The following is a 25,833-nucleotide window of genomic DNA, read 5'->3' on the forward strand; positions in this document are numbered from 1 at the left end:
TTAACTATGAGAACCGGCACATCTTGTCAGTACGTCCTTCCTTCTGTAGCGCCTTTAACGCCGTTTTTTGTTTACATCACGTGACATCACCTCATCAAATATCAAACCCTGGTAATCCATACATGGAGACGACTGGATCATCACCTAGATCTCCATATATGGAGCTGACCTCTACATCCGATTCCCAGATGATGCCCTGTTAGCCAGGGCAACCGCACTAATAGAATCCCTTAAAAGTTTTATGCCCATAAAAGAGGACAAGGACTGAGAGACAGATACTGACACGCACGGACGCATGTCTGGGGTCTCACAGCACACGGTTGGTTCTACAGACAGGGATCTCCATATATGGGCATAAAAGGGATTGTATACGTATGATGTCAGACGTCATAGACGACATGGGACATTCACATAACGAATAACCGAGTAAGCATCTGGGGTCTCACAGCACACGGTTGGTTCTACAGACTCCAACTTTTTCACGCTGATATGATAGCTCAGATTTTTGCCTATGTTCTTAGCTGCTTCCTCTGCCGTTACTGTACTTGCACAATGTACATTTAGTTGTATGAAACAAATGCATTTTGTAGAACCGGTGATCCAACCAATATGCCCATACCTCCACGGATCTCCATACATGGGTATCAGGGATCTCCATGTATGGGTAACTGGTAATATATTTATTTTATATATATAAAACCGGAAAGATGGTAGGCCTATCGCTGTACCTTCACCTACACTATGCAGTTGTCAATATATTTCCACGTTGGAAACCCACTACTTTATGGTTTCTGGAAAGTAGATCTCCAGCAGCAACCCGCATTTTTGTTTGAATGGGCCAGTAATGTTGTAAATCAGGGGTCTTCAACGTTTTCAGGCCAGGGACCCCTTAGTTGAGAGAGATGAAGCAGGGACCCCCACAACCTGTTCATAGATTCCATTTAATCGTTTGACAGCACGATCATCAGTGTATTTTGGATTCACGTCAATTTGTGTTCAGATATTTAACCTCTTGAACCGTCAATACTTTATACACTTGACCTTTCACTCTGTACTTAGTCTGCGCTTTTTCCCCTCTACACCAAAGCTCGTTGCCAAAAAGCTTGTAGTTCGGCTATTTTTGGCTAAAGTTCTCAAAATATGGACGCACAGGTTCAAGTGGTTAATATAAAAAAAGGAGAAAAAAACTGGCTATCAATCAAAGATTTGGAGGACCCCTTGTAGTAACTCTGAGGACCCCCTAGGGGTCCCGGGCCCCCTGCTGAAGACCCTTGTTGTAGACACAAAGACACACAATGGATAACATTCTGGTTCCCATGGAGCTTGTTGGTTATACAGTGGTCTCCTGGGCCATTTTGGGAGAAGCCACACTGCGTCAGCATCGCCACATTCCTCTTTGGACCAATCAGGGTGAAAACCAGTTCTTCCTCTGCCTCGCGACCAAACTTTCCACCGAGCTGAATGCAAATCCATTCACAACGTTTGGAAATATCCTGCTAACAGACAAATCATGGAATGGTAGCAAAAACACGAACCCCGTCCAACTCGACTGTTAAATGCAGTTCAGAAAAAGCTAAGGTATGGCAACATGACTGGTGTCTTGGCACGCGCGCGAAGACACCAGTCATGTTGCCATACCAACAGGCATGATACATTTATTTTAAGAAGTACATTTTATTTTTTTCGCCCGTTTCTATGGTTTCTTGGGCTGGATATGGCAGCCTGGAACGGTTGTTCAAGCGCATTGCACCTGTGCAGCTGACCTGTGGAACCTGGGAATATACCATGTTGTCAAGAGAAGAATAAAAGTGTGGAGAATATAATTATAATACCTTGTTAAAGTGACCATTTTGTTACATTTTGCATTTGTAGTTATTTTACCGTAATTTAACAACATAATAACCAGAACAGATAGACAAAGAGACATTCACGGATTTATATTTAAAAGTAACTTTTATTTTCCCCCCTGGACCCAGGGTATGGCAGCTGCATATACCCCTGCCATACCCAATTGTCCCTGGTTAAATGTACAGCAAGCCCTTGGTGTTAGTGTAGGCCAATATTGTTCTTCGCTGGTGATGGCCTGATTCTCATAGCTGTGTCTTTATGCTTACAGATAGATTCTCCATGCAGCTGCCTGCCATTCAGTTTTCATCAGCTGGCCAGCAAACGGCCATGAGATCATTGCAACACAGCATCTGCAGGAACAAGTGACTTCTATTTGTCATTGATTCTCAGGCAAGTGAATGGCTTCCGGAGGTGCACGGCTACATGTAGCCATGGGCGTCACAAGGGGTGGGGAAAGTGGGACTGAGTTACTAGGGCCCAAGAAGGAGGGGCCCTAATTTTATACTTTAGCTATTGAAAAATAGCAGATCTACAAGCTCGCAGCGCGGCACCGAATGCAGCGCTGCAAGCTTGATCTGCTATTTTTGAAAAGTTGTGAAAATGTGTGCAAATCTTTGAATATATGTATTTTTTAAGCGAACATTTTTAACTCAAATTTTGCTTCTGGGGGGTCCCTGGAACTATATATTTTGAGCTGGGGCCCGTGGCCAAATACATATGATTTCACATGAAAAAGTTTGAGCACCACTGACATAGAAACATAGGTTTTTCATAAAACCTTAGAAGGATTTGAAAATATTCAGACTCCCCACAAATGTTCACGATTTTTCAAAAATAGCAGATCTACAAGCTCGCAGCGCGGCGCTCGGCGCCACGCTGTGAGCTTGTATATCTGCTATTGTTCAATAGTTAAAGCACAAAATGTAAGTGAATCCTTGTACCCGCAGGGCCCCAGAATGTGGTGCGACACCCCTGCATGTAGCTGAAACCTCAGCCTAAATGAATAAGCTCCAAAGAAAATTGGCTCTGCCGACACTCGAAAAAAAATAATCATGTTGTGTTCCTTATGGTTGGCGAGATGGTGCCAAAAATAATCATTGAATCTACTGGGGTTTATCCTACTTGTAATGTAGAACGCAGCTGTAGTTGAGACAAGCCGATGCCCAGTTAAAAAAAGAATGTTAACTCTGAGAATATACGAATGGCACCAAGTAAGGGTTAGAGCAGGGGTTCCCAAACCTTTTTGTCTCAGGTGGAAACCTTGTATGTCCAAAACCATTCGTTTTGTATTCATCATCTATAAAATGTACTAAACTAGTGAAAACAGCAGCACACAACGCCTCGCGTGAAAATAGTGAAAACTAGTTTTCACTAGTTTTGTGCGGCAGTCTTTGTATGATGAAGCAGGGCTTTGTTTTAGCAAAAGACGTACACATTTGAAACTTGGAGATACAAGGTGTCTGCCCGACAGTGACGATATTTTAGTTATTATGTTGCGAGGAAAATATTGAGATAATAGCCATTTTGGTTAGAACTGACTGAAAATAACGTTGTACTTCAAGTTTAAAATTATACTAAATATTTTTGCAAGTGTCCAAATAAATTCCAAATATTATCAAATGATCTCGCGGCACCCCTGGACTGCCGTCACGGCACCCCAGGGTGCCCCGTCACCCACTTTGAAAACCCCTGGGTTAGAGCAGTGGTTCCCAAACTTTTAAGCTCGGGACCCAAAATAGAGATAGTCTGCCCGGTTCCCAAACTAGTGAAAACAGCAGATCTACAAGCGCCGCGTCATGAGCTTGTAGTACGGCTATTTTCAATACTTCTTAAATATTTGTGTTCTAATTTATGGAATTAGTTAGATTTGTCTTTGACTTCTTCTTGAAATTAGTGAAAAAGAATCATTGAATTAGTTTTGTAATGAACATTTTTGCTTTTTAGGATTTATTTTTTATATGTTTTGAAATAATAATAATTAAAAAGCAAAATGTAGGAAACGAAAAATTAAGGGACCCATTATAAATCTGTCTGCGACCCTTCCCTGTTTGGGAACCAGTGATTTAGAGCATACAATGTGTTCATTTGGACAAGTAAAAAATGGGCACTGCAGATTCCTGTGTGTTTCTATCACTATCTCCGAGACAGGACATACTTAAAGTGGAAGACCACCCATTTTCAATATTGAACTATGTCATTAATATAACTTAGAGGAGTTGTGTGGAAATAGAAAAAAGGTTCCCCCCCTTCTGTGTTGCCTAGAACTTGCCCTGAAAAACCACTTACAGGCAGCAGCCGTTCGCAACTGGTAAAAAAATGAACCTAGCCCAACCCTACCCTCCCCTGCCCCTTCTTTGTATATACTGTTTGTTTTAGACTTACTGTCTTCTTTTTTGTTTTTCTTTACATATCTACTGCATAGTACTGTGTTCTATTTGTCTGTCATTCAATGTTATATGAGATACTTCAATGGTTTCCAGTGGAAATAAGCTTAGTCTTTTCATGGATCTCCTTTAGTAGACCAGTGAACTGTACCGTCATGAAACTGTACCTTTTCCTATGCAAACTTCTAATAAAGTCTTCAATCAATCAATCAATCAATCAATCAATCAATCAATCAATCAAACTGGAAGATTGATTTTGGGGTTTGTATTGTAAAGTACAATGGTGTGATGTCATCAAGTTGTACTTTACCATACAAACCCCAAAATCAATCTTCCAGTTAGGCAACACAGAAGGGGGGGAACTTGTTTTCTATTTCCACACAACTCCTCTAAGGTATATTAATGACATAGTTCAATATTGAAAATGGGTGGTCTTCCCCTTTAAAAAGAAGCCAATTCGACTAAAAAAGTTCCATCTCATTGTTCGGCCGGGCCCCGATCGTGACACTTTGCGACTTCCTCCCGTTCACAGCGGCGCGGTGATCCGTAAAAGAGAGAAAACCCACAAAAAACAACAGAGGCTTTTATTTTATAATATTCATTTATTGTTCAATAAAAATAGATTTTAAAAAAAGTGACGTGATGTCTCCTCCTTCATGACTTCGGTCCGTCGGATCTGCCAAACGACTCCTTGTAAATACGGGGCTTTTATTTTATTTTATAAAGGGAGTTTATTTGACACCCCCACCCCACTCCTCCCCGACCTCCCTTTTTCCCACAGTGCTCTCTCCTCAGACAGACATGTGGCAACCTTCCATCGCCAAAGTGATGACAGCACCACATTTACATACTTCTTTTTTTTTACATTTACAGCAGATACAGTACATTCAACCCCTGCTCCCACTTTGTCTATGTACACGGTTTCGGCGTTGTGCTATTCTTTTTTTTTTGCTAATTTTAATATATCGTCGTTGTCGGGTGGAAACCTTGTATGTCCAAAACCGTTTGTTTGGCGTTTATCGTTTTAAAAACGATTTAAACTAGTGAAAACAGCCGATCTACAAGCACACAACGCCTCGCGCCGCGAGGCGTTGTGTGCTTGTAGATCGGCTGTTTTCACTACTTTTGTGCGACGGCCTTGTATGATGAAGCAGGGCTTTACTTTGCGAAAGAACGTACACATTCGAAACATGGAGATAAGAGGTTTCTGCCCGACAGTGACGATATTCTTTTTGCCCCTCGTAAAAACAGCAGTTAACAATGTGAATAAAGGAGACTTCTAAACACTAACACAAGAGTTTGAAACGTCGGCAAAACCAATTTACAACTTATAATACCAGTTGCTCTTAAAGGACAACTCCGCCCTAAATCACTTCTAGGCTCATTTTCCTACTTATATTGATCCAAAATTACTGTCCATGGGGTCTATTAGGCAGAAATGCCCGTGTTGTCCAGTTTCCCCAGCATAATGCAGCAGCTGTCATAGCATAGAGTGGAGCCTATAAGCCTATCACTTTTACACTATTTGTTGTGTTCAAAAGTGATTTTCTTTTTCATGAATGTGTTACTAGATGTCATTACAAACACATCCATGCCTTGGTTGTCCCACACAAGCCACCACAATCTCATAAATAATGTTTTGGGATGAGCATTGGGCACAAGTGCCAATCAAAGTGACTGCACTGGCCAATCACAGGGCATCTTTTCCGGGACTCTGCAAAACACATAAAAGCCTAACATCTATTTAGTAGAGTGTGATGGCTTGTGTGGGACAGCGATGACATGGATATGTTTTGTAATGACAACTAGTAACACATTCATGAAAAATAAAAACACTTTTGACCACAACAAATAGTGTAAAAGCAATAGGCTTATAGACTCCAGTCTATGCTATGAGAGCTGCTGGGTTCTGCTGGGGAAACTGGACAACAGGGGCATTTCTGCCTAATAGACCCCATGGACAGTAATTTTGGATCAATATAAGTAGGAAAATTAGCCTAGAAGTGATTTAGGGCGGAGTTGTCCTTTAAGACTTCTTTATACAGTAATTACACGTAAACACAAAGTCATTTTGAGGGAAACTGAAACGCTGTAAAGCAGGGGTCTTCAACGTTTTCAGGCCAAGGACCCCTTAGCTGAGAGGGAGATGAAGCAGGGACCCCCACAACCTTCTCATATATTCCATATAGTTTAATTGTTTGACAGCACAATCATCAGTGTATTTTGGATTCATGTCAATTTGTGTTTTCAGATATTTAACCACTTGAACCGTCAATACTTAATAAACTTGACCTTTTACTCTGTACTTATCTGCTCTTTTCCCCCTCTACACCAAAGCTCTTTGCCGAAAATAGCCGATCTACATGTAGATCGGCTATTTTTGGATAATGTTCTTAGAATATGGATGCTAGGGTTCAAGTGGTTAATATAAAAAAGGAGAATAAAGGTTTATATCAAACAAAGATTTGGAGGACCCCCTGTAGTAACTCTGAGGACCCCCTAGGGGTCCCGGACCCCCTGTTGAAGACCCCTGCTGTAAAGTGTAAACACTCTTATCAGGGTCAGAGAACTCCTCGACGGAATGCTCTTTTTGCCAATTCATACGTTGTTGCGCGATATGTGCAATTCTCGACACAAGACACTGGCATATAAATCTGGCTTCGGGAGGTCAAATAGAATTTGATCAGTGTTCAGTGTTTCTCAAACGTTTACCGATGTTTCCTGTTGAGATTGGCACTTTTCACCGAAGTTTTTTTTCCTCTCAATATACCCTATTCACGGCCCGCCCACTCAGCAAATTTCTCAGCAACTTCCTGGTGCTGACATCAGCTTTGATGGGTAAACTAACACAGAAATCGCTGGACTTAAAGCCAACAAATCACTATTTACGGTAAAGTAAATTACAATGCTTTGTGCCTTTTACCATCTTGTGTTCTTGATCATGCTAGCCGTATTTTATACTTTACTATTCGGAAACTAAATGGGCTTTTAGCAGGGTTTCCCCTTCAAAGCGTGACGTCAGCACCAGGAAGTTGCTGAGTGGGCGGGACGTGAACAGGGTCCACTCACGTCACTTTGTCTGCTGACCTCACTCAGCAACGAAATAAACGGAACATAAACAAAAATAAAAATATAACAATTCACAAGAGGCAAGCAGTGATGTGAAAAAAAGAAAAAAAAGACCCGTGTGACGTGTGATCTTGGCAGGTTGCCCCAGGAAATATGCCAATCTCAACATGAAACAACGGTACATTTCAACGTCTCCCCTTAAAGTTGCTATAAGCTGTTTTCTGCTGACATAAGTAGGAAACAGGCAATTGCTTATTTTTATTTTTATTCTTTAAAAAATCTAGTCTCTGTGGCGCTTCTAGGAGCCGCAGTCTGCCTCCAAAACTATTATTTTACCTGTAAGAAGCTCTGTCACTAGCAGCTCATTGGTGAATGAACCAGCCGACCGTGGCTAAAAGGATTGACAGACAGGTCAACCAATCCGAACAAGAACAAGAGACGGTCCTGATTGGTCTGCTTATTTGGCAGGCTATCTGTCTATCGACCAATGACAGAACTTCTCACAGATAAAAACAAATAATAGTTTTGGAGGCAGATTGTGGCCCCAGGAAGTGTCACAGAGACAACATGTATTTAGGAAGCATGGTTAGCCGCCTGAATATAATAAAATAAAAATAAAAAACAAAAATAAAAATAAGCAATTACCTGTTTCCTGCTTATGTCAGCAGAAAACGGCATATAGCAACTTTAACACAGTGTACAAATGTATTTGTAACTGAGTTACAAACTTGTATGGGTCAATTTAGACCCGCCGTAAAGGAGTCCCTGGAATCCACTTTGAGAACGACTGATATGATTCTTCAGAACCTAGAAGGCTATATGGTAACCGCGGCTTACATTCAAAACAAGGCATCCAGTGGCTTGCTTCATGGCCTCAGCACTGCCGTGAGGAATCTCTGGCGCTACATATTCGTGAAGATACCAAAGAGCACGCTGTCAGCGTTTAGTTTCACATTTGGAAAATACTGTAATGTATCGTTAGAATGCCCACAGCCACTTTATTGAACCAACCTGGTGGAGCTCTTCGGTGCACAGGAGGGAATACTGCGTGATATGAAGAAACGTTGATGGAAAATGACAAATTCAAGCAGAAAAGCCTGCAGTCACTGAGCGGAGAGAAGCCCAGCTCCACGTTATGAAAGCAACATGTGGGCCAGGGGTGTCGCAACCAAATTCTGGGCCCTGGGTACAAGGATTCACCGCGGGCCCCCCATGGGTGTTCTTCATAGGGGGAGGAGGGGGTTTAACCCATTTAGACTGGGAACGCATTATTTTGCGCTTTAACTATTGAAAAGTAGCATATATACAAGCTCACAGCGCTTGTAGATCTGCTATTTTTGAAAAATCGTGAACATTTTGTGCAAGTCTTTGAATATTTCTTTTTTTTTTTGGAAAAACCTATGTTTCTATGTCAGTGGTGCTCTAACGTTTTCATGTGAAGGACCCCCAAAATGATATGTATTTGGCCACGGACCCCCATCTCAAAATATTTAGTTCCAGAGACCCCCCCCCCCCCCCAGAAGCTAAATTTGAGTCACAAATGTTTGCTTAAAAAATACATAGATTCAAGATTTGCACACATTTTTCACGACTTTTCAAAAATATTTTTCAATAGCTAAAGTATAAAATAATGAAGGCCCCTCCACCTTGGGCCCTAGTAACTCCATCCCACCCCCGCCACCCCCCACCCCCCGTGTGACACCCTTGCATGTGGGCATTCCTATATCCACTGCATGTTGCACTGTTGTGCTGCTGTACACTGCACCGTAGTGAGCAGAGACATCCAACCTTGGCACAGTCTCCTGCAACTGTCTTAAAGGGATAGATTAGGTTTTGAAGAAACACTTGTGTCATGAGCTTGGAGTTCGTTCAGTCCAATACACTAAAATACACTTGCATCTGCATTTTTTGGTTAATAAGAAGCATGAGTTATAAGCATTTTGTTTGCAATGCCAGTACAAGTCAATCAAACCTAAAATAGCTTACTTGAAGTAAGTCCTGGTGTGCTGTAAGCCGTAATGTAAAACAGGGAACACCGCTTGTGAATTCTCAGAGATATCCAGCCCACACTGAAGTAGCAAAACTGCTACAAAAGCTTTTGTATTATTTGTATTATTTTACTGTATACGTCAATGAGAATCCAACTTTGATTGGCTCCCACAAGTTTCCCAAGACAAATCTGCAATGTCCGTATAGCAAAACAAATTATCACATGGCATGTTCTAACTGTGTGCCAAATATCATGCTTTTATCGTAAAGTGCACGATTTTTGTCCGAAACACTCAGACTACTAGTCTTGTTTTCGGAGAGCTGTCCTTGACCGGCGATTGCCCTTTATTTATGCTCACTTAGAACACCACTGTGATTGAGTAAATGCAAGAAAGAAAACACTGATCCGGAACATTCAGCACAGCACAGTAGACTGTGGAAGATTTACAAGTGGCTCCAAAAGAAGCATTACTCAAGTATCTCTTTTAAAAACTAACAAACAAACAAACAAACTATAAAAAAATGAATCCAAAAGGTCTGGCTTTGTTTCTTGTTGCTTCACCAGAGATGGTGAGATGGCTGTATTAGTCATATACGGTAGTGGTTCTCAACCTTTTCAGGCCGCAACCCCCAAAATAATCATATTTTAACTGGGGACCCCCCCCCCCCCTGACGAGCACTACGAGTTGAGGCATTACATTTTGTATAACACGGTTTTATCGTGAAAATAGCAGATCTACATGCTCACAACGCCTCGCAATGCGAGGTGTTGTGAGCATGTAGATCGGCTATTTTCACATTTTCTGTCTCTAGCGCAGCGCAGCCCTCGGTGCCGCGCCGTGAGCTTGTATATCTGCTATTTTTTCAGCAGTTAAAGCACAAAATGTGAGTGAACCCTTGTACCCAGGGCCCAGACTTTGGTGCGACACCCCTGCGTGTGGTTGGGGCAAGAAAGGGGGAGGACCAATGATGCTGCCCATGTCGTCTTGGCAGCGCAGCGTTGCCCAACGTGTTGGTGTCAATCCCGCCAGATGCTGCAGTGGCGCGCCATTAATCTTCCTCGCGTCACATCCTTTTTTCTCGTGCCTTTTTTTTTTTATTCCCCCTTACACGACAAATGTCCTGACGGCACGAGTATTCTTCTTTCTTTCATTTTTGTTCCGTTCTTGTTACTGTTCATTTGGCGTCCAGATGAGGGGCTTTTCAGATGTACAGAAAAAAGGGACCCTTATTGTATGAAAGAGCACTTCATGGAAACATAAAGAGTCTCACAGCAGCATCTCCGAAAAAAACAACAAAACAGACGTTTTTCGTCGTAACGATAAAAGTACACCCGGAGGTTAGAAAAAGGGGGGCGGTGGGCTTTTAAGTGGCTGTCCATAGTGACTCCGAAACCACCGAACCTTTCGTCGCGAAAGTCCGGTTCAACTACAAAATGAGGACACTTGCGACTTCTGAAAGAGCATCCCCCCCGGAAAGCTGCACGTCGGAAAGTCGAAAAGTTCGGTGGTCGGAGACAGTATGGACTAGCCCAGGGGTCTTCAACGTTTTCAGGCCAGGGACCCCTTAGTTGAGAGAGAGATGAAGCAGGGACCCTCACAACCACATAGATTCCATATAGTTTCATTGTTTGACAGCACAATCATCAGTGTATTTTGGATTCATGTCAATTTGTGTTTTCAGATATTTAACCACTTGAACCGTCAATACTTTTTTTTTTTAAATAATTTTTATCCCACAATTTTGTAACCCATTTTTTCACCCAGTGCTAATTGCCTATGTAATCCTGGGCTCTGCTCTCCCTCTGCCGCGCCTGGGGAGACAACGGACCGACCTCATGCTTCCTTCTATGCATGAGGAGTCCAAGTTGCTTCTTTTCACCTGACAGTGGAGATTTCCCTGGTTTGGACGTAGCGTGTGGAAGGAACACGTTATTCCAACCAGTTCCTTTCCCCTCCATCAGGCGCCCTGGCTGGCCAGGGGGAGGCATTATTGAGACCAGGATTATGTGCATGTTTTTGTGAGGGTATCAACCCTAGGAGACACGGGGAGAACATGCAAACTCCACACAGAAAGTCCCTATCGCCAACCCCACCTAGGGTGTGGGCACTGATGACGCGGAGGGAGGAACACGCCGCCAGCGCCGCAGCGTCCCCCGGCGGGAATCGAACCCAGGTCCTTCTAGCTGTGAGGCGAAGCGCTAACCACTGCGCCACCGTGCCCCCGAACCGTCAATACTTAATGAACTTGATCTTTCACTCTGTACTTAGTCTGCTCTTTTTCCCCCTCTACACCAAAGCTCTTTACCAAAATAGACGATCTACAAGCTCACGCGTTGTGAGCTTGTAGATCGGCTATTTTTGGCTAAAGTTCTCCGAATATGAACACTAGGGTTCAAGTGGTTAATATAAAAAAAGGAGAACAAAACGTTCTATCACTCAAAGATTTGGAGGACCCCCTGTAGTAACTCTGAAGACCCCCTAGGGGTCCCGGACCCCCTGTTGAAGACCCTTGCCTTAAAAGGATGGTCTGGTCTGCATGAGGAGGTCCCAATCCTTGTGAGTCCCAACACTTCCACAAAATGAACAGGTTCAACTAAGGACATCCTCCACCTACAGTATATAAGCACAATCTCACATTTGACCCGCTGGAACAGTGGTTCCCAAAGCATTCAGCTCCAGACACAAAATAGATATTTGATGTCTCCCCCGGGACCCAGACTAGTGAAAATAGCCGATCCGCAAGCTCTCAACGCGTTGCACCGCGAAGTGTTGTGAGCTTGTAGATTGGCTATTTTCACTCCTTCTTCAACATTCGTTTTGTTTCTCTCTGATTTATCAAATTTTTTCCTTTTGAAAAATCATTGTATTTGTTTCTAATTCATGAAAAATGAACGAAGCTTTTCTTTTTTGAAATAATAATAATTAACAAAACTTAGGAAACAAACAAACAAACAAAAATAGTGTGCCCTAAGGCCTAGAATGTCTACTCCAGTGGTTCCCAAAAAAGAGAAACGAGATGTTCGTATAGTGACAATTAAATAACAATTAAAAACAAAACGTAGGAAACCTAAAAAACGAGGAGACCCATAAAAAAATGTTGTGAAAAAAGTGTTCGCCACCCACAAACGGGGGTCCCGTCCCAGTCGTTTTCGGAAACAGTGGTCTACGATCGGGTCTATGATGCCGCCACCGTCCAGGGACGTGCTGGGCTGGCCATTGGGAAAAGCAGGCCAACTCCCGAACGGACGGTTCATTCCCGGCCGGTCCAGGCCGGCCATTAGGAAAAAAATAAAAAATAAAATGTCGGCCTTCGTTCCATTTTGGGGGCTGGGCGGCCAACAAAGTAGATCGTCACTGTCAGGCAGAAACCTTGTATCTCCAAGTTTCAAATGTGTAAATCTTTTCGCAAAGCAAAGCCCTGCTTCATCATACAAGGCCGTCGCACAAAAGTAGTGAAAACAGCGGATCTACAAGCACACAACGGGCGTTGTGTGCTTGTAGATCGGCTGTTTTCACTAGTTTAATTAATTTATTAAATGATAAATACAAAACAAACGGTTTTGGACATACAAGGTTTCCACCCGACAACGACGAAATATAACTCATGTAATTGGCCCACTGGCTTGCCACTTGTCATGATCTGAAATGGCAAATTTTTGAGCAGCAGCAGCGCTATGGAGAGAGATCTCTCTCCATGGAGAGAGATCTCTCTCCATAGCGCGCAATGAGGGCCTCTCCAACTCTTTTTCCCGGGCCTAATCAGGGGCCCAGCACGTCCCTGCCGATAACCGTCACACGGTGGTGGCGCGGCTGTGTTTGAGCGCCAGCGGGGAGTACTCCTTGATGCGGACGCACAGCTTGCCGCGCAGCCACGGGTTCTGCAGCTCCAGCGGGCGGAAGTCGTCCTGGAGCCACTTCTCGCGCTCCTCCACCACCAGCACCAGGCCGAAGTGCTCTAGCTGCTCGGGGCTGTAGTAGACCCCGCCGCCTCCTAGCGGCTGCTCGCCTCGCGGCTGCTCGCCTCCCGTCTGCTCGCCACATTCGCCGCCGCCTCCTCCTCCTCCTCCCAGGAGCCGCCGCGACACCAGGTTCATCTCCTGAACCACCAGCTGCACCATCTCCCTCGCCGACGTCCCCGAGGTCACGTGGAGCTGGTGAGAGAGCAGTGAGAGTACTTAAAGCTATACTGTGTAAGTTGCTAAACTAGTGGTCAGTAGCAGTATTGCTTTTTTCGGCCGTTTTTCGCCCGGAGTCGTCGCGGACCACCGGAGCGGCGCCGCAAACCACCGCGACCGATACAAATCCGTGGAGGGGTAGAACGCATGGTAGAACGTAATTTTCTGGCCAGGATTTAGGGATTAAGAGGTTAAGAATCCTTCACCATGGTAAACACTGTAGCCGAGCGAGGCTACTTCCTGAAGACATGGCAGATAAGCTGTGATTGGCCGGTAGTGTATCATGTGTGTTTCACCCTTTGTCAGCCTTCTGGTTGGTCCCCTGAACTGAAAAACGCGTTATTTTTGTCCAACCAAGAAACAGCAACCAATGGGTGCAAAGAGGAGCACAACCATGGGCGGGACTTGACAAAGGGTCCATTGGCAGGTATTACTTAAGGGACGGTGGCTTATCAACCTGTCGGGCTCCTATCACTCGATAATCACCGCTGAGCTACAGTAGATGTTATCCCGCTTATTACACGGTTATTTACTACATAAATTAATACATTGCCCCAAGTAAAAAGAAAAAAAATCCTTGCTTACAGTAGTAAAAGCGTTGCACTGGCCATCCGCAGAGTGCAATGTCGCCTTGACGCAAACAAGGAAGTGTTAATCAAATAGAATCCATATTTGGTTACTGCATACATTTTTTATCCTGGGCGCTACACTCCCTCTGCCAACCTGGGGAGAGCAACAGATTGATGTCATGCTTCCTTCTATGCATGAGGAGTCCAAGCCGCTTCTTTTCACCTGACAGGGGGGAGTTTCCCCGTTTGGACGTAGCCCGTGGAAGGAACACGTTATTCCAACCAGTTCCTTTCCCCTCCATCAGGCGCCTCGGCTGGGCCAGGGGGAGGCAGTATAGAGACCAGGATTACCGCATGTTTTTTGTGAGGGTATCTACCTTAGGGGACACAGGGAGAACATGCAAACTCCACACAGAAAGGCCCTTTCGCCAACCCCGCCTAGGGTGTGGGCGCTGATGACGCGGAGGAGAGAACACCAATGAAGCGCTCATTTCCATACCTTGACGCTGGTCTCCTTGGGCAGCCCGGTGCGGTACTGCGGGTACACGCGGAGCGTGGCAGCCCCCCAGTCCTTCCGCTGCTCGTCGTGGTCCGAGGGGGGGCCGGAGGAGAGCCTCTGCGTGCCGCTGTCCTCCGACAGTGTGCGGGTGGGCGGCGCGGGGTGGGGCGGCTGGCACTAGGGGTGGGCGATATGGAAAAGATACAACATCACCATATTTTTCCAAGCTGCACCAATCTTTCAAAGTTTGTAAGATTGGTCAGTTTTGAACAAAAATGCCTCAAATCACGAACACAGCGTGCACATTTTTGTGAAATTGTGCACGCACATTCCCACTAGGCAGAGGAAGAAATGCCACTTCAAACGTTTCAAATCAGCCTCATGGTGGCGCTATAACAGGCCGCCTGGCCTGGTGGAGACCTGTGCTCGGAAGAGCACTGCTTCTAGTTTTATTTATATTTTTGTTTATTTTCTGTTTATTTCGATGCTGAGTGAGGTCAGCAGACCAAGTGAAGTGAGAGTGAGATAAAAAAAACCTGGTTGAAATGTGCCAATCTCAACAGGAAACAACTGTATACGATATCTCTGAAGAGGCATAACATGGAGACATTGTATCGCCTCCACGACACTTATCATCGTATCACCAGTGTTGGGGAAGTTAAAGTTACATGTAGCTGAGTTACGTAACTAAGTTACAATTTGCTGTAACTTGCTGGTAACTGAGTTACATTCATATTTATGTAACTCGTCAAGTAACTGAGATACTTTTTGGGTCATTTTTGGCTCAAGTTACAAGTTACAAGAAGTTACAAACACAGTTATCATTTTACATTTAAGTTTTGTTAAGATTGACGATCAAATGTCCTCAACAGTTGAAATAAAACATCAGTTGAAAGGCATATTTCTGCTGGCATGTGACTTTTTTGTAGGATATTATGTTTTGTTTCATTTACACCAAATGTACATTCTCAATTTAACACTGAGAAAAAAAGTAACTCAAGTTACTCAAGTTACTTTTTTATGTAACTTGACTAAGTTACATAAAAAAAGTTACAAACTTTATAAGTTACATTTCTCCAGGGGTATAACTTTAACTTGGTCAAGTTACTGCCATGGTGAGTTACTTAGTTGTAACTGTACAAGTTACGCTTACAAAGTAACTTCCCCAACACTGCGTATCACCCACCCCTAGCTGGCACCGCTCGGCCGAGGACGAGGAGCAGCAGGAGCAGCAGGAGCAGCAGCAGCAGCGGTCCACCGAGGACGGCCGGTGCCAGCGTCTCTGCGGCGAGGCGGCGGGCGAGGGCGTGGGTGATGACGAGTGGCAGTACGGGTGGTGGTGGTGGTGGTGGACGTGGTGGTGGTGGTGGTGATGGTGGGCGGGCGGCGGGAACTCCAGGCTGCTGGTCCGCACGCAGAAGGCCTGCCGCTTCTCCGTGACGCGCAGCAGCTCGATCTGACGGCTGGGAGGGGAGGGCGGGACAACAGGTTGTTAGAGTTCGGCGGTTCTCAACCTTTTCAGGCCGCATCAGGACCCCCCAAAATAATCATATTTTAACTGGGGACCCTCGACCCTGACGAGCACTAAGAGTTGAGGCATTGCATTTTATATAGCACGGTTCTATTGTGAAAATAGCAGATCTACACTGTAAGAAATCTCCACCTTAAAATTACAGTAACTTACTGGCAGCACAGACGCCTGTAAATTACTGTTATTTTACAGTACATATACTGTAATTAATTTTACTGTAGGAATACTGTTTTTTCAATTACAGTATATGACTGTAAATTAACGGTGGGTTCATGGTAATTTAACAGCACACAGTATTTTCAGCTTCAGTATATGCTGTAAATTAACGGTGGTAAGTGTTCTGCTGTCAGCTTGCCCTAGACAGACACGTGGATATGACACATTTAGCATTTTTAGCTCCCGAAAGCTCAAATTCTCCCCTGGAAATGCTTTACCCAGCATTCTTTGCATGCTGTCCCTTTTGCATGCTGTCCCAGCATGCTTTGCACAGGTGAAAAAAATAAAAAAAGACAGAAACTACTCAAACTAAACCAAAAAAAAAAAAAAAAAAAAACTATCCTAACCTTGGCAGGATGAAGTCGCTGTCCAGCAGCTCCGGGGCCACCGAGCCGCCTCCCCTCCGCCTCATCTCCCCTCCTCCCCCCCCCTCCCCCTCCCCCGCACCTCTCCAGCCCCTCCCTCCCCAGCAGCTGCGGCTCCGAGGTCGTCTGCTGCAGGACGTCCGGCGTCGAGTCTCTCAGCGCGCCGCCGCCGCCTCCTCCTCCTCCTAAATAGAATAACATTCGATATGCAGAACATTCAGAATCAGGCACGTGCACACATAGACATCAAAGGGGGCTTGAGCCCCTGCCCTTTTATCTGTCGGTGAAAAGTGCCCTCTCCAGAACCATGAATGCAGTTTTTACTATGGTGAAAGAAGAAATGCAAACGCCCCTCTTTCCATGCCGTACCTGAAGGCAGCGTTCAAGAGAATTGTCTTGTCCAAACCCTCCTGAACTTGAATTCAGCATCTTATGTTGGAATAATTGCCCTCTCTGTGTAGAAATCCATGCCGTTACTCCACCTCTCCAGTATTGACTTGCTTATGCTTAATTTAGTGTGGCATCAAGCACCATAAATAGCCGACCTCCAAGCTCACAACGCGTCACGTTGTGAGCTTGGAGGTCTGCTATTTTCGATATTGCCACCAAAAGGCCCTTTTAGACATTTCAGCACCTGCCTCTCTAACATTCTCTCTACGTCGCTGTTCAGAATATTGTGTGTTAATAAATAAGCTTACTGTACATAGGCTATTAAAGTGGTTATTTCAATCAGACGTTCGGCTCCATTAGCTAAAGATCCAGTTAATCCACACAGTAGGCCTGTTTGTCAGTCATATAATGCTTCCCACATCATTCATGTATTCCTTCCATCAACTTCATTCTGGTTTATATTTTGGAACTAAAATGTGAGGTCCACAAATATTTTTTAGTGAAATTGTCTGTTTTTAGGGGATATTTCACTTTCAAAAAAGCTTTTGGTCTTTTTATTGTCTAATCAGGCTTTTATAAACACCCTGAACAGTTTTTAATTTGCTTCATTCAATATTTAGATATTTGATGTAAATGTTATCAGGCCCTCCAGGCCCAGGGCCTCTCCAGGGTGTTCATAAAAGCATTATTAGACGATAAAATGGCCACAAGTTTTTTTTTTTTTTTGAAAAAAAAACTCTTAATTGACCACTTGTGTGTGTGAATGTACATTTTTACTTATTTTGTGAAGAATACTATTGTTTATTATGCTGTTGCCTACTTGGGATATTTAATTTGAACATTCCACAATAATAGTAGAAAGCCTATACTATATTTTCAAACGTGTTATACATTAGGCTAAAAAAGTAACGTTTGTTGTGTTCCGTTTATCGTGTTAGCTTATTCTATAATATACCACTTACGAGTGGTGCCTCCTCCCCCCGAGCCGCTCCCGTCGCTGCGCAGGAAGCCGCGCGGCTCCAGCGGCGCCGCCGCCGAGGAAGAGGAGGAGGAGAAGAGCGGCGAGGCAGGCAGCAGGTCCAGCTCCCGCGAGGGGCTCTGCGCGCGGCTCGAGTCGTAGTCGCTGTCCGTGGTCAGGAAGACCTCCGAGGAGCCCTCCTCGTCCGAGAGGCCGTGGAAATCTACAAGGGGAGATGTGGAACAAGTGGTTCTCAACCATGAAATCTACAAGGGGAGATGTGGAACAGTGGCTCTCAACCATTGTTTTGACATTGATGATGTCGTCACGGTGTACTTTTAGCCGGGAGCCACAGGCCCAAAAGCTCAAAGAATAGGGTTTTACCTGTGACGTCATGACATACTTTTTATTTTTGTTTTTTCTATTCATTTGGTCATTAAGGTACACAGAATGAGAGGCCTGCTCTGCCGGAAACTCTGCGAAAAAAGGTTATGGCCATTTGTATATTCACTCCATCGACTTCAATATACAGGAAAGAAACACACCAAAAAAAATATGCTTTAAGTAGCATGTGAGGGGTCAAACTAGGGGTTCTTGATGATTCTGAATCCATTGCAAGCATTTGTTTTGCATGAAAAACATTCCTTGGGCTAGAGAATGGACCAAAATAATGGTGAAAAGTGATGACTCATCACTTTTCACAGGTTTGAGAGGCTGAAATCTAGCCCAAGGAATGTTTTTCATGCAAAACAAATGCTTGCAATGGATTCAGAATCATGAAGAACCCTTAGTTTGACCCCTCACATGCTACTTTTTTTTGGTTTGTTTTTTTCCAGTATAGTGAAGTCAATGGGAAACTTTTTTTCGCAGTGTTTCCGGCAGAGCAGGCATCTCATTCTGTGTACCTTATTGACCAAATTAATTGGAAAAACTCAAATTTGGAGTATGTCATGACATCACAGGTCTTCTCTCATTTTGGCACAGTGGCTCCCCGGCTATTTGCAAAACAACGCCCCCATATCAATCCTCCAGTTCTAGGCAACACAGAAGGGAGGGGGGGGGGGGGTGGGGGGGATTTTTTTTTTCTTATTTCCACATAACAACTCAAAGGTATATTAATGACATAGTTCAATGTTGAAAATGGGTGGTTCTCTCCTTTAAGTACAGTACTTAAAGGACAACGTTGCCACTTGTCTATCTTAATAGGTTAATATGTCCTCACTAACGTTCATAATAAAATAGCAACAAAAAAAAATCTACTCGGTCCAAGTCTCTTAGGAGAGCTGTGGGAAGTTCAGAAATCATCGTTTGACAGATTTTGTTTTTTTAATTCTTTTTTTTAATTTTTATATTTTGCTTTTTATTATTGCGAGAACAATGGCTTCCACTTTAACATTGCAACTTTTCAGGAATAGAAAGCCTGGCATTTTCTATTAGCTTGGATTTTCCATCGATGACGTCACAAGACGATGGGTTTCTGACCTGCCCACAGCCCTCCTCTGAGACACAGACCGAGACACAGACCCAGTAGAAATAAATGATGCTATTTTATCATGAACATTAGTGAGGACCTATTATATGAAGATAGGTTGAAAAGTGGTGAAGTCGTACACCACTGTTCCAGGGTGGTCCCTGGAACTAAATATTTTGAGATGGGGGTCCATGGCCAAATACATATCATTTTGGGGGTCCTTCACATGAAAAGGTTTGAGAACCACTGAAATAGTAGTCTCTCAAGAACAGACTAACTGAGCTCCAGTTAAGTGAAAAGGGCCTTTTCTTTGACGATGGCTGGCCAGATTGCTGACATAGAAACACAGGTTTTTCAAAAAATCTTAGAAGGATTCAAAAGACACTTATAGAATCGGGTCAAAATTCTAATTTTCACGATTTAAAAAAAATAGCAGATCTACAAGCTCGCAGCGCGGCACTCGGTGCCGCGCTGTGAGCTTGTATATCTGCTATTTTTCAATAGTTAAAGCATAAAATAATGATACACAATAATGTGTACCCGTTCTGAATGGGTTTGGTGCGCAAAGGGCAGCTTTCCATTTTACAGGACAACTTTCCATTGATTGTAATTATTTATTTAAAAAAAAAAAAAACATGTTTAAGCAATCTATACTTTAATACAGATTAGGCTTCAATTAATGTATTTTGAAATATACTTTTTTAAATGTTGTTTTTAATGAAATTATTTACAATCAATGAAAAGCTGTCCTGTAAAAAGAAAAGGACAATGTCACGCTCCGAGCCCCTCGGTATGTGCATCTTTATATAATAACGGCCCCAAAGAAAGGCTTCTCTGCAGGGGCGTCACAAGTCCCAAATTATTTTATACTTTAGCTATTGAAAAATAGCAGATCTACAAGCTCACAGCGCGGCACCGAGTGCCGCGCTGCAAGCTTGTAGATCTGCTATTTTTTTTAAACTCGTGAAGATGTGTGCAAATCTTTGAATATATAATATATACCGGTATTCAAAGATTTGCAACAGAATTATGTCCCGATCTCTCACATTAATTAAAAAAAGTCTTATTTACATGCAGAGTTAACCTCTGGCGTTTAAGTGAAATGTAGCCTGATATTTATGACATGCTTTTGTGGCTTTATCACATAAAAAAATAAAAATAAAAAATAAAGTAATTTCAGCTGTGGTCTAAAGTAGTGGCTTCAGAAATGACAGCCCCAGTGTCATGCTCAGTCACAATATGTATCTTTTAAGTGAACATTTGTAACTCAAATTTTGCTTCTGGGGGGGGTCCCTGGAACGAAATATTTTGAGATGGGGGTCCGTGGCCAAATACATATCCTTTTGGGGGTCCTTCACATGAAAAAGTTTGAGCTCCACTGACATAGAAACATAGTTTTTTCCAAAAACCTTAGAAGGATTTGAAACATTCAAAGACTTGCACAAACGATTTATCAAAAATAGCAGATCTACAAGCTCGCAGCGTGTGCCGCGCTGTGAGCTTGTATATCTGCTATTTTTCAATAGTTAAAGCACAGAATAATGCCCGCAGTGAATCCTTGTACCCAGGGCCCAGAATTTGGTGCGACACCCCGGATAACGGCCCCCAAAGAAAGGCTTCTCTAACCAGAGTGCTTGCCGCAGGGCTCCGGCGAGGGCATGGGCGAGGGGAGGTACTCCAGCTGCGAGGAGGTGGAGGGGGGCTTGTCCGGCATCACGTCCCGGGAGAAGTCGATGATCCAGGCCAGCGAGACGCCCCCTGTGGGCGGAGCGGGTCACGATCATTTTTACGTGACGATTATTTGTCACTCAAATAATAGAGGGTATGCACGTCCACTGGGACCCGCCCCCCTAATCTAGACTGAGTGGCAAAACATTGAGCAGCATGGAGCATTGGAGTTTGGAAGTGCTATTTGCAAATCACTCAACGGCCCTGCATACCACCTGTTTCTAATTTGCACATAATGCTGGAGGCAGCAGGATGTTGTGTTGTTGAAAACGAGTGCTTCCAAACTCTGACACTTGGAAAAATAAAAACCTGCACAGAATGTCTTGACAGAAAGTAGCTCATAACATGCCTATGGTGGATTTTTATGAAACAAAAACTTTGCAGATAGAAAGAGGATAATTCAAGCTTTCAGTACAGCCGCAATTTTGGCGAGTTAACTTTGTTTAATACAATCAGATAGGACTTTTCTGTTTGGATGTATGGGCTGTCAATGGCAGAAATGAGTTTTTTGCCACTCAGTAGGCGTGTTCCCACATAACATCCAGCAACAGTGATGTCACGCGCATACCCTCTATTGCGATTAAAGGACAACTTTGTTTGTTTTTCTACAACAAGGGTTCATATTTTAGATTGTAATTAGAGAAATGATAAGATGAATGTTAAAATGTTTTCATTTACGGCTTTCTATTGTTTTAGAGACTTCAGTGGGTGGGGGCATGCGTACAAGTGGCTAAATATGTATTTTTAGACACAATAAGCCAGCGATTTCTTTATTGCTATTTACAGTAACACTACTAGCCCCCATAAGTCACATCTGCCCATGAAGGATTGCGGTGCATCTTGGGAATGGGCTTATTGTGTCTAAAAAAAAAAAGGGTTAGGGTTAGGGTTAAAAATTAGTCACTTGTACGCATGCCCCCAGCCACTGAAATCACAATCGTTAAAATGGCTAAAACAATAGCAACAGTAAATGAAAACATTTTAACACTCATCTTTTCTTCTCTCTAATTACAATCTAAAATATGAACCCTTGTTGTAAAAAAAACTAAGTTGTCCTTTAACGATTTAATTGTGTTTCTGTCGATGACAATTACATTTCTGTTTGGCCTGTAGGCTTTGAAGTTGGCAGATATGACACATAACCTAAATATACAACGAAATTACTGACATATTTGACAACTCTATACTTAAAAAAAAATAACATTGATAGGAAATAGCCAATCTACAAGCTCACAACGCGTCGTGACATGTTGTGAGCTTGCAGATCTGCTATTTCCACTATTTCTGGAAATGTTTGAAAATATATAAAATGGAAACAATTATGACGATTACGTCAAATAATTGCGATCAGACGAGGATGTAATGCTTGGGACGGGCCTACCTGTGGGCTGCTTGTAGCGGGCGTACTGCAGGGCGTCCATGATCCACCTGGCCTCGCGCCACAGCTCCTCCATTTGCTGTGGACAAGTGGTGGATAAAAGGACTTTTACTTAGAGGGATATTTCACTTTAAAAAAAAAAAAAACGTTTGGTCATTGTATCGTCTAATCAGGCTTTTATGAACACCCTGAACAGTTTTTGCTTGAATTTGCTTGATTCAATATTTAGATATTTGATGTAAATGCTATCAAGCCCTCCTCCTCCAGGGCCGCTCCCCATACACACCCATTGTAACTTCAAACTCCATTTTAACCATGATAGATTCATTAAAAACACCTTATGACTTATGTAATGATTAAAGCATTACTATGTGAATTTGCTCTACTACATCGGATTTGAACCCCGTTTCCTGCTTAAAGGAGTAGTAGACTTTTTTTCACGCCATGGAGACTTGACTTCAATAATATGTTTTTTGTATTTGTCGCATTCCTAAGACGGTAATTTGATTACATTAAATTTACCCCCGGATGGGGACCCCGTGAGTGGGGGGGGGGGGGGGGGGGGGGGGAGTCATTTTGGGGGTGAAGCCGGTGAACTATAAGTGCAGGTTCAGGGGATTTTTGAATTTTGACCATCAGGTCAAAGATTTTGTCCGATCCTGTGTCTAAACAGTAGGTACGACATAGAAGAGCAAGGAGACCAAGTTATATTATATTAACACACTCAGCCATACAGATTGGACAAAATTACATCTTATTCATAAAAAATAAAGTTACATAGTACTGCTTTAAGTGGTTAATATTAATTTATACTGATCCTTTACTGCATTTGTCTGGATCCAGTTCCCTGTGATGTAGTGACTGATACTGGATGCGTTAATAAATAGATCCAGTGTGAAATGAATCAGTGGACCTGACCTTTTTTGCCTGTAACTTCCATCGCGCTGCTCTTACGCAACCGTTTGCGTGCCTGTGATCTTCATGTTTGTAAGTCATGATGAATTAGATTAATGATGAATGTGCGAGGATCATTCTGTCCGATGTTTCTTGTTTCATTAACCGCGAAACGTTTGAGCAATCACTACCGAGATTGAGTTCATATGCTATTAGATATTTCAGTCCAACGTCGAACATTAATCTTGCATAGAGTAATCAGTAACAGCAAATCCCTCTATTGTATACACTGCGTGTTCAGTATATTGAAACGATACCAGGGGAATCATTTTGGCACCGTCTCACCCCTTTTGGTTCAGTATTTCATCATTGTGCAAACAGATTACATAATGCCGTCCCCAGATCCTCGCCATAACGACCAGAAATAAAAAATACCCATAGTTCATTCATTCATCGCTTAACCCATTTAGGCCTAGAATTAGAAGGATTCAAAAGACACTTATAGAATCGGGTCAAAATTCAAATGTTCACGACTTTTCAAAAATAGCAGATCTACAAGCTCGCAGCGCGGCACTCGGTGCCGCGCTGTGAGCTTGTTGCGACCGTCAGGGAGCAGTTTACTATGAAAACCTCCACCGGCCGTCCGTCCGTCCGTCCGTCCGTCCGTCACACCTTTGTGACCATCAACAAACGTCACACCTTTGTTGATGTTTAAATCGAAGAGTCTTGGTCAAATACTTCTGTTGGTTTCTGCACTGATCATTTATACAATTCAGCTGTGTTTGCTCGTGTCATCATGATGAGGTCATAAATCAGCCATGCCCAAATATAGATTTTACGGGTTTACATGCTTACTCAGTTATTCGTTATGTGAAAGTCCTATGACGTCTATGATATCTGACATCATCATACATACATTCCCTTTTATGCCCATAAATGGAGATCCCCTCTGTAGAACCAGCCACTGACATCACTGTAATGTCAGGGGAACCAAATCCCTTTTATGCCCATATATGGAGATCCCTGTGATGCCAGGGGAACCAAATCCCTTTTATGCCCATATATGGAGATATGGAGATCCCCGTGTTGCCAGGGTAACCAAATCCATTTTATGCCCATATATGGAGATCCCTGTGATGCCAGGGGAACCAAATCCCTTTTACGCCCATATATGGAGATCCCTTATGTCATCAATATTAAGCCCATATCTGTGAATATCTTTGGGTACCAGATGTCTCCATATATGGTTAAATGGTCCGATATACATCACTGGCCAGAAGACCAAGAAATGGTGCAACCTCGCCCTTTGCTTTTCTCCCTATAGGCATCTTACTGGTAGGTAGTTTAATGAGGAATGCAGTATGGTGGTAGGTAGGTAGTTATGGCCTTTGATGTAAGATTTTCACTTTCTAGGATAACTATATTTGCTATTCCCAGATGATGCCCTTTTAGGGTACCCCTCATGCCCATATATGGAGATCCCCAGGCTTTACTAATTAACATAAGTTTTATGCCCATATATGGAGATCATTGTCCCAATGTCATCAGATATATGGGCATAAATGGACACAGGCAAACTAGATGGGCTGTATGGATATCCAGATGTGTGATGTAAGTGTTTTATTCCAAATGTGGCACCCCACAGACATATTTCCAGAAACAAAATCCCTTTCATGCCCATATATGGAGATTTCTGATGTCATCAATCCCAGGCCCTGTAAAAAACATGGTTGCTATGGTATGAGCAACTTATGTCTCCATATATGGAGATTCAACTTCAATGAGTAACCATGGCAAACTGTCAACTGCCCGTATGTCTTGATAAGTGGTAAAACAAACTTTTGGCCTATTTGTGGAGATAAGCGACCAACGGTCGCTTATCTCCCGATTAGGGAGTCTTACTGGTATATCTGCTATTTTTCAATAGTTAAAGCATAACATAATGATACACAAAATGTGTACCCGTTCTAAATGGGTTAAACAACGCATTATTTCATTGGGATTCTTATCAATTCACTTCTGATTGGTCCCTGACTGACCAACCAGCAGGCTCTTATTTCTGCCTTGTCCCGCCCTGGTTCCGCCTCTTTTATGTTGAATTTGCTAAAACATGTTTTTTTGGAGAAATAAAAACATGCCCAGTCACTATACTGCACCTGAGAGGCTCCTTTTTGACTGAAACCAAGTTTAAAATGAGAATTGAATACACAAAACAACAATAAGAAGTAACTGGATTTCAATGGTAATGGATGGAGAGAAAGGACTTTTGTCCCACCAAGACACAGCAACCAATGGGTGTGAAGAGGGGTGGGACAACGGGCGGGACTTGACAAAGGGTGAATTAAACGTGCCATTATGACGAACTGG

The 25,833-nt window shown here is 43.2% G+C and overlaps 1 protein-coding gene across 1 annotated transcript in view; it reads right to left on the reverse strand.

Annotated features, from left to right (window-relative positions):
- Positions 1-13,083: 13,083 nt before the first annotated feature.
- The window catches only part of ankfn1b (ankyrin repeat and fibronectin type III domain containing 1b), a gene marked incomplete at both ends in the record, with an annotated part of 375,118 nt that continues 362,368 nt past the window's right edge, over positions 13,084-25,833 (reverse strand). Inside the window, 10 exon segments of the mRNA XM_080747475.1 lie at positions 13,084-13,443; positions 14,536-14,712; positions 15,722-15,817; positions 15,917-15,998; positions 16,630-16,722; positions 16,724-16,832; positions 18,000-18,222; positions 18,225-18,247; positions 21,093-21,224; positions 22,576-22,651. Of these exon segments, the coding sequence (XP_080603601.1) occupies positions 13,084-13,443; positions 14,536-14,712; positions 15,722-15,817; positions 15,917-15,998; positions 16,630-16,722; positions 16,724-16,832; positions 18,000-18,222; positions 18,225-18,247; positions 21,093-21,224; positions 22,576-22,651 (1,371 nt within the window).

This window comes from Nannobrachium achirus (assembly GCF_963921795.1).
Source record: "Nannobrachium achirus genome assembly, chromosome: 18".
Classification (NCBI taxonomy): domain Eukaryota; kingdom Metazoa; phylum Chordata; class Actinopteri; order Myctophiformes; family Myctophidae; genus Nannobrachium; species Nannobrachium achirus.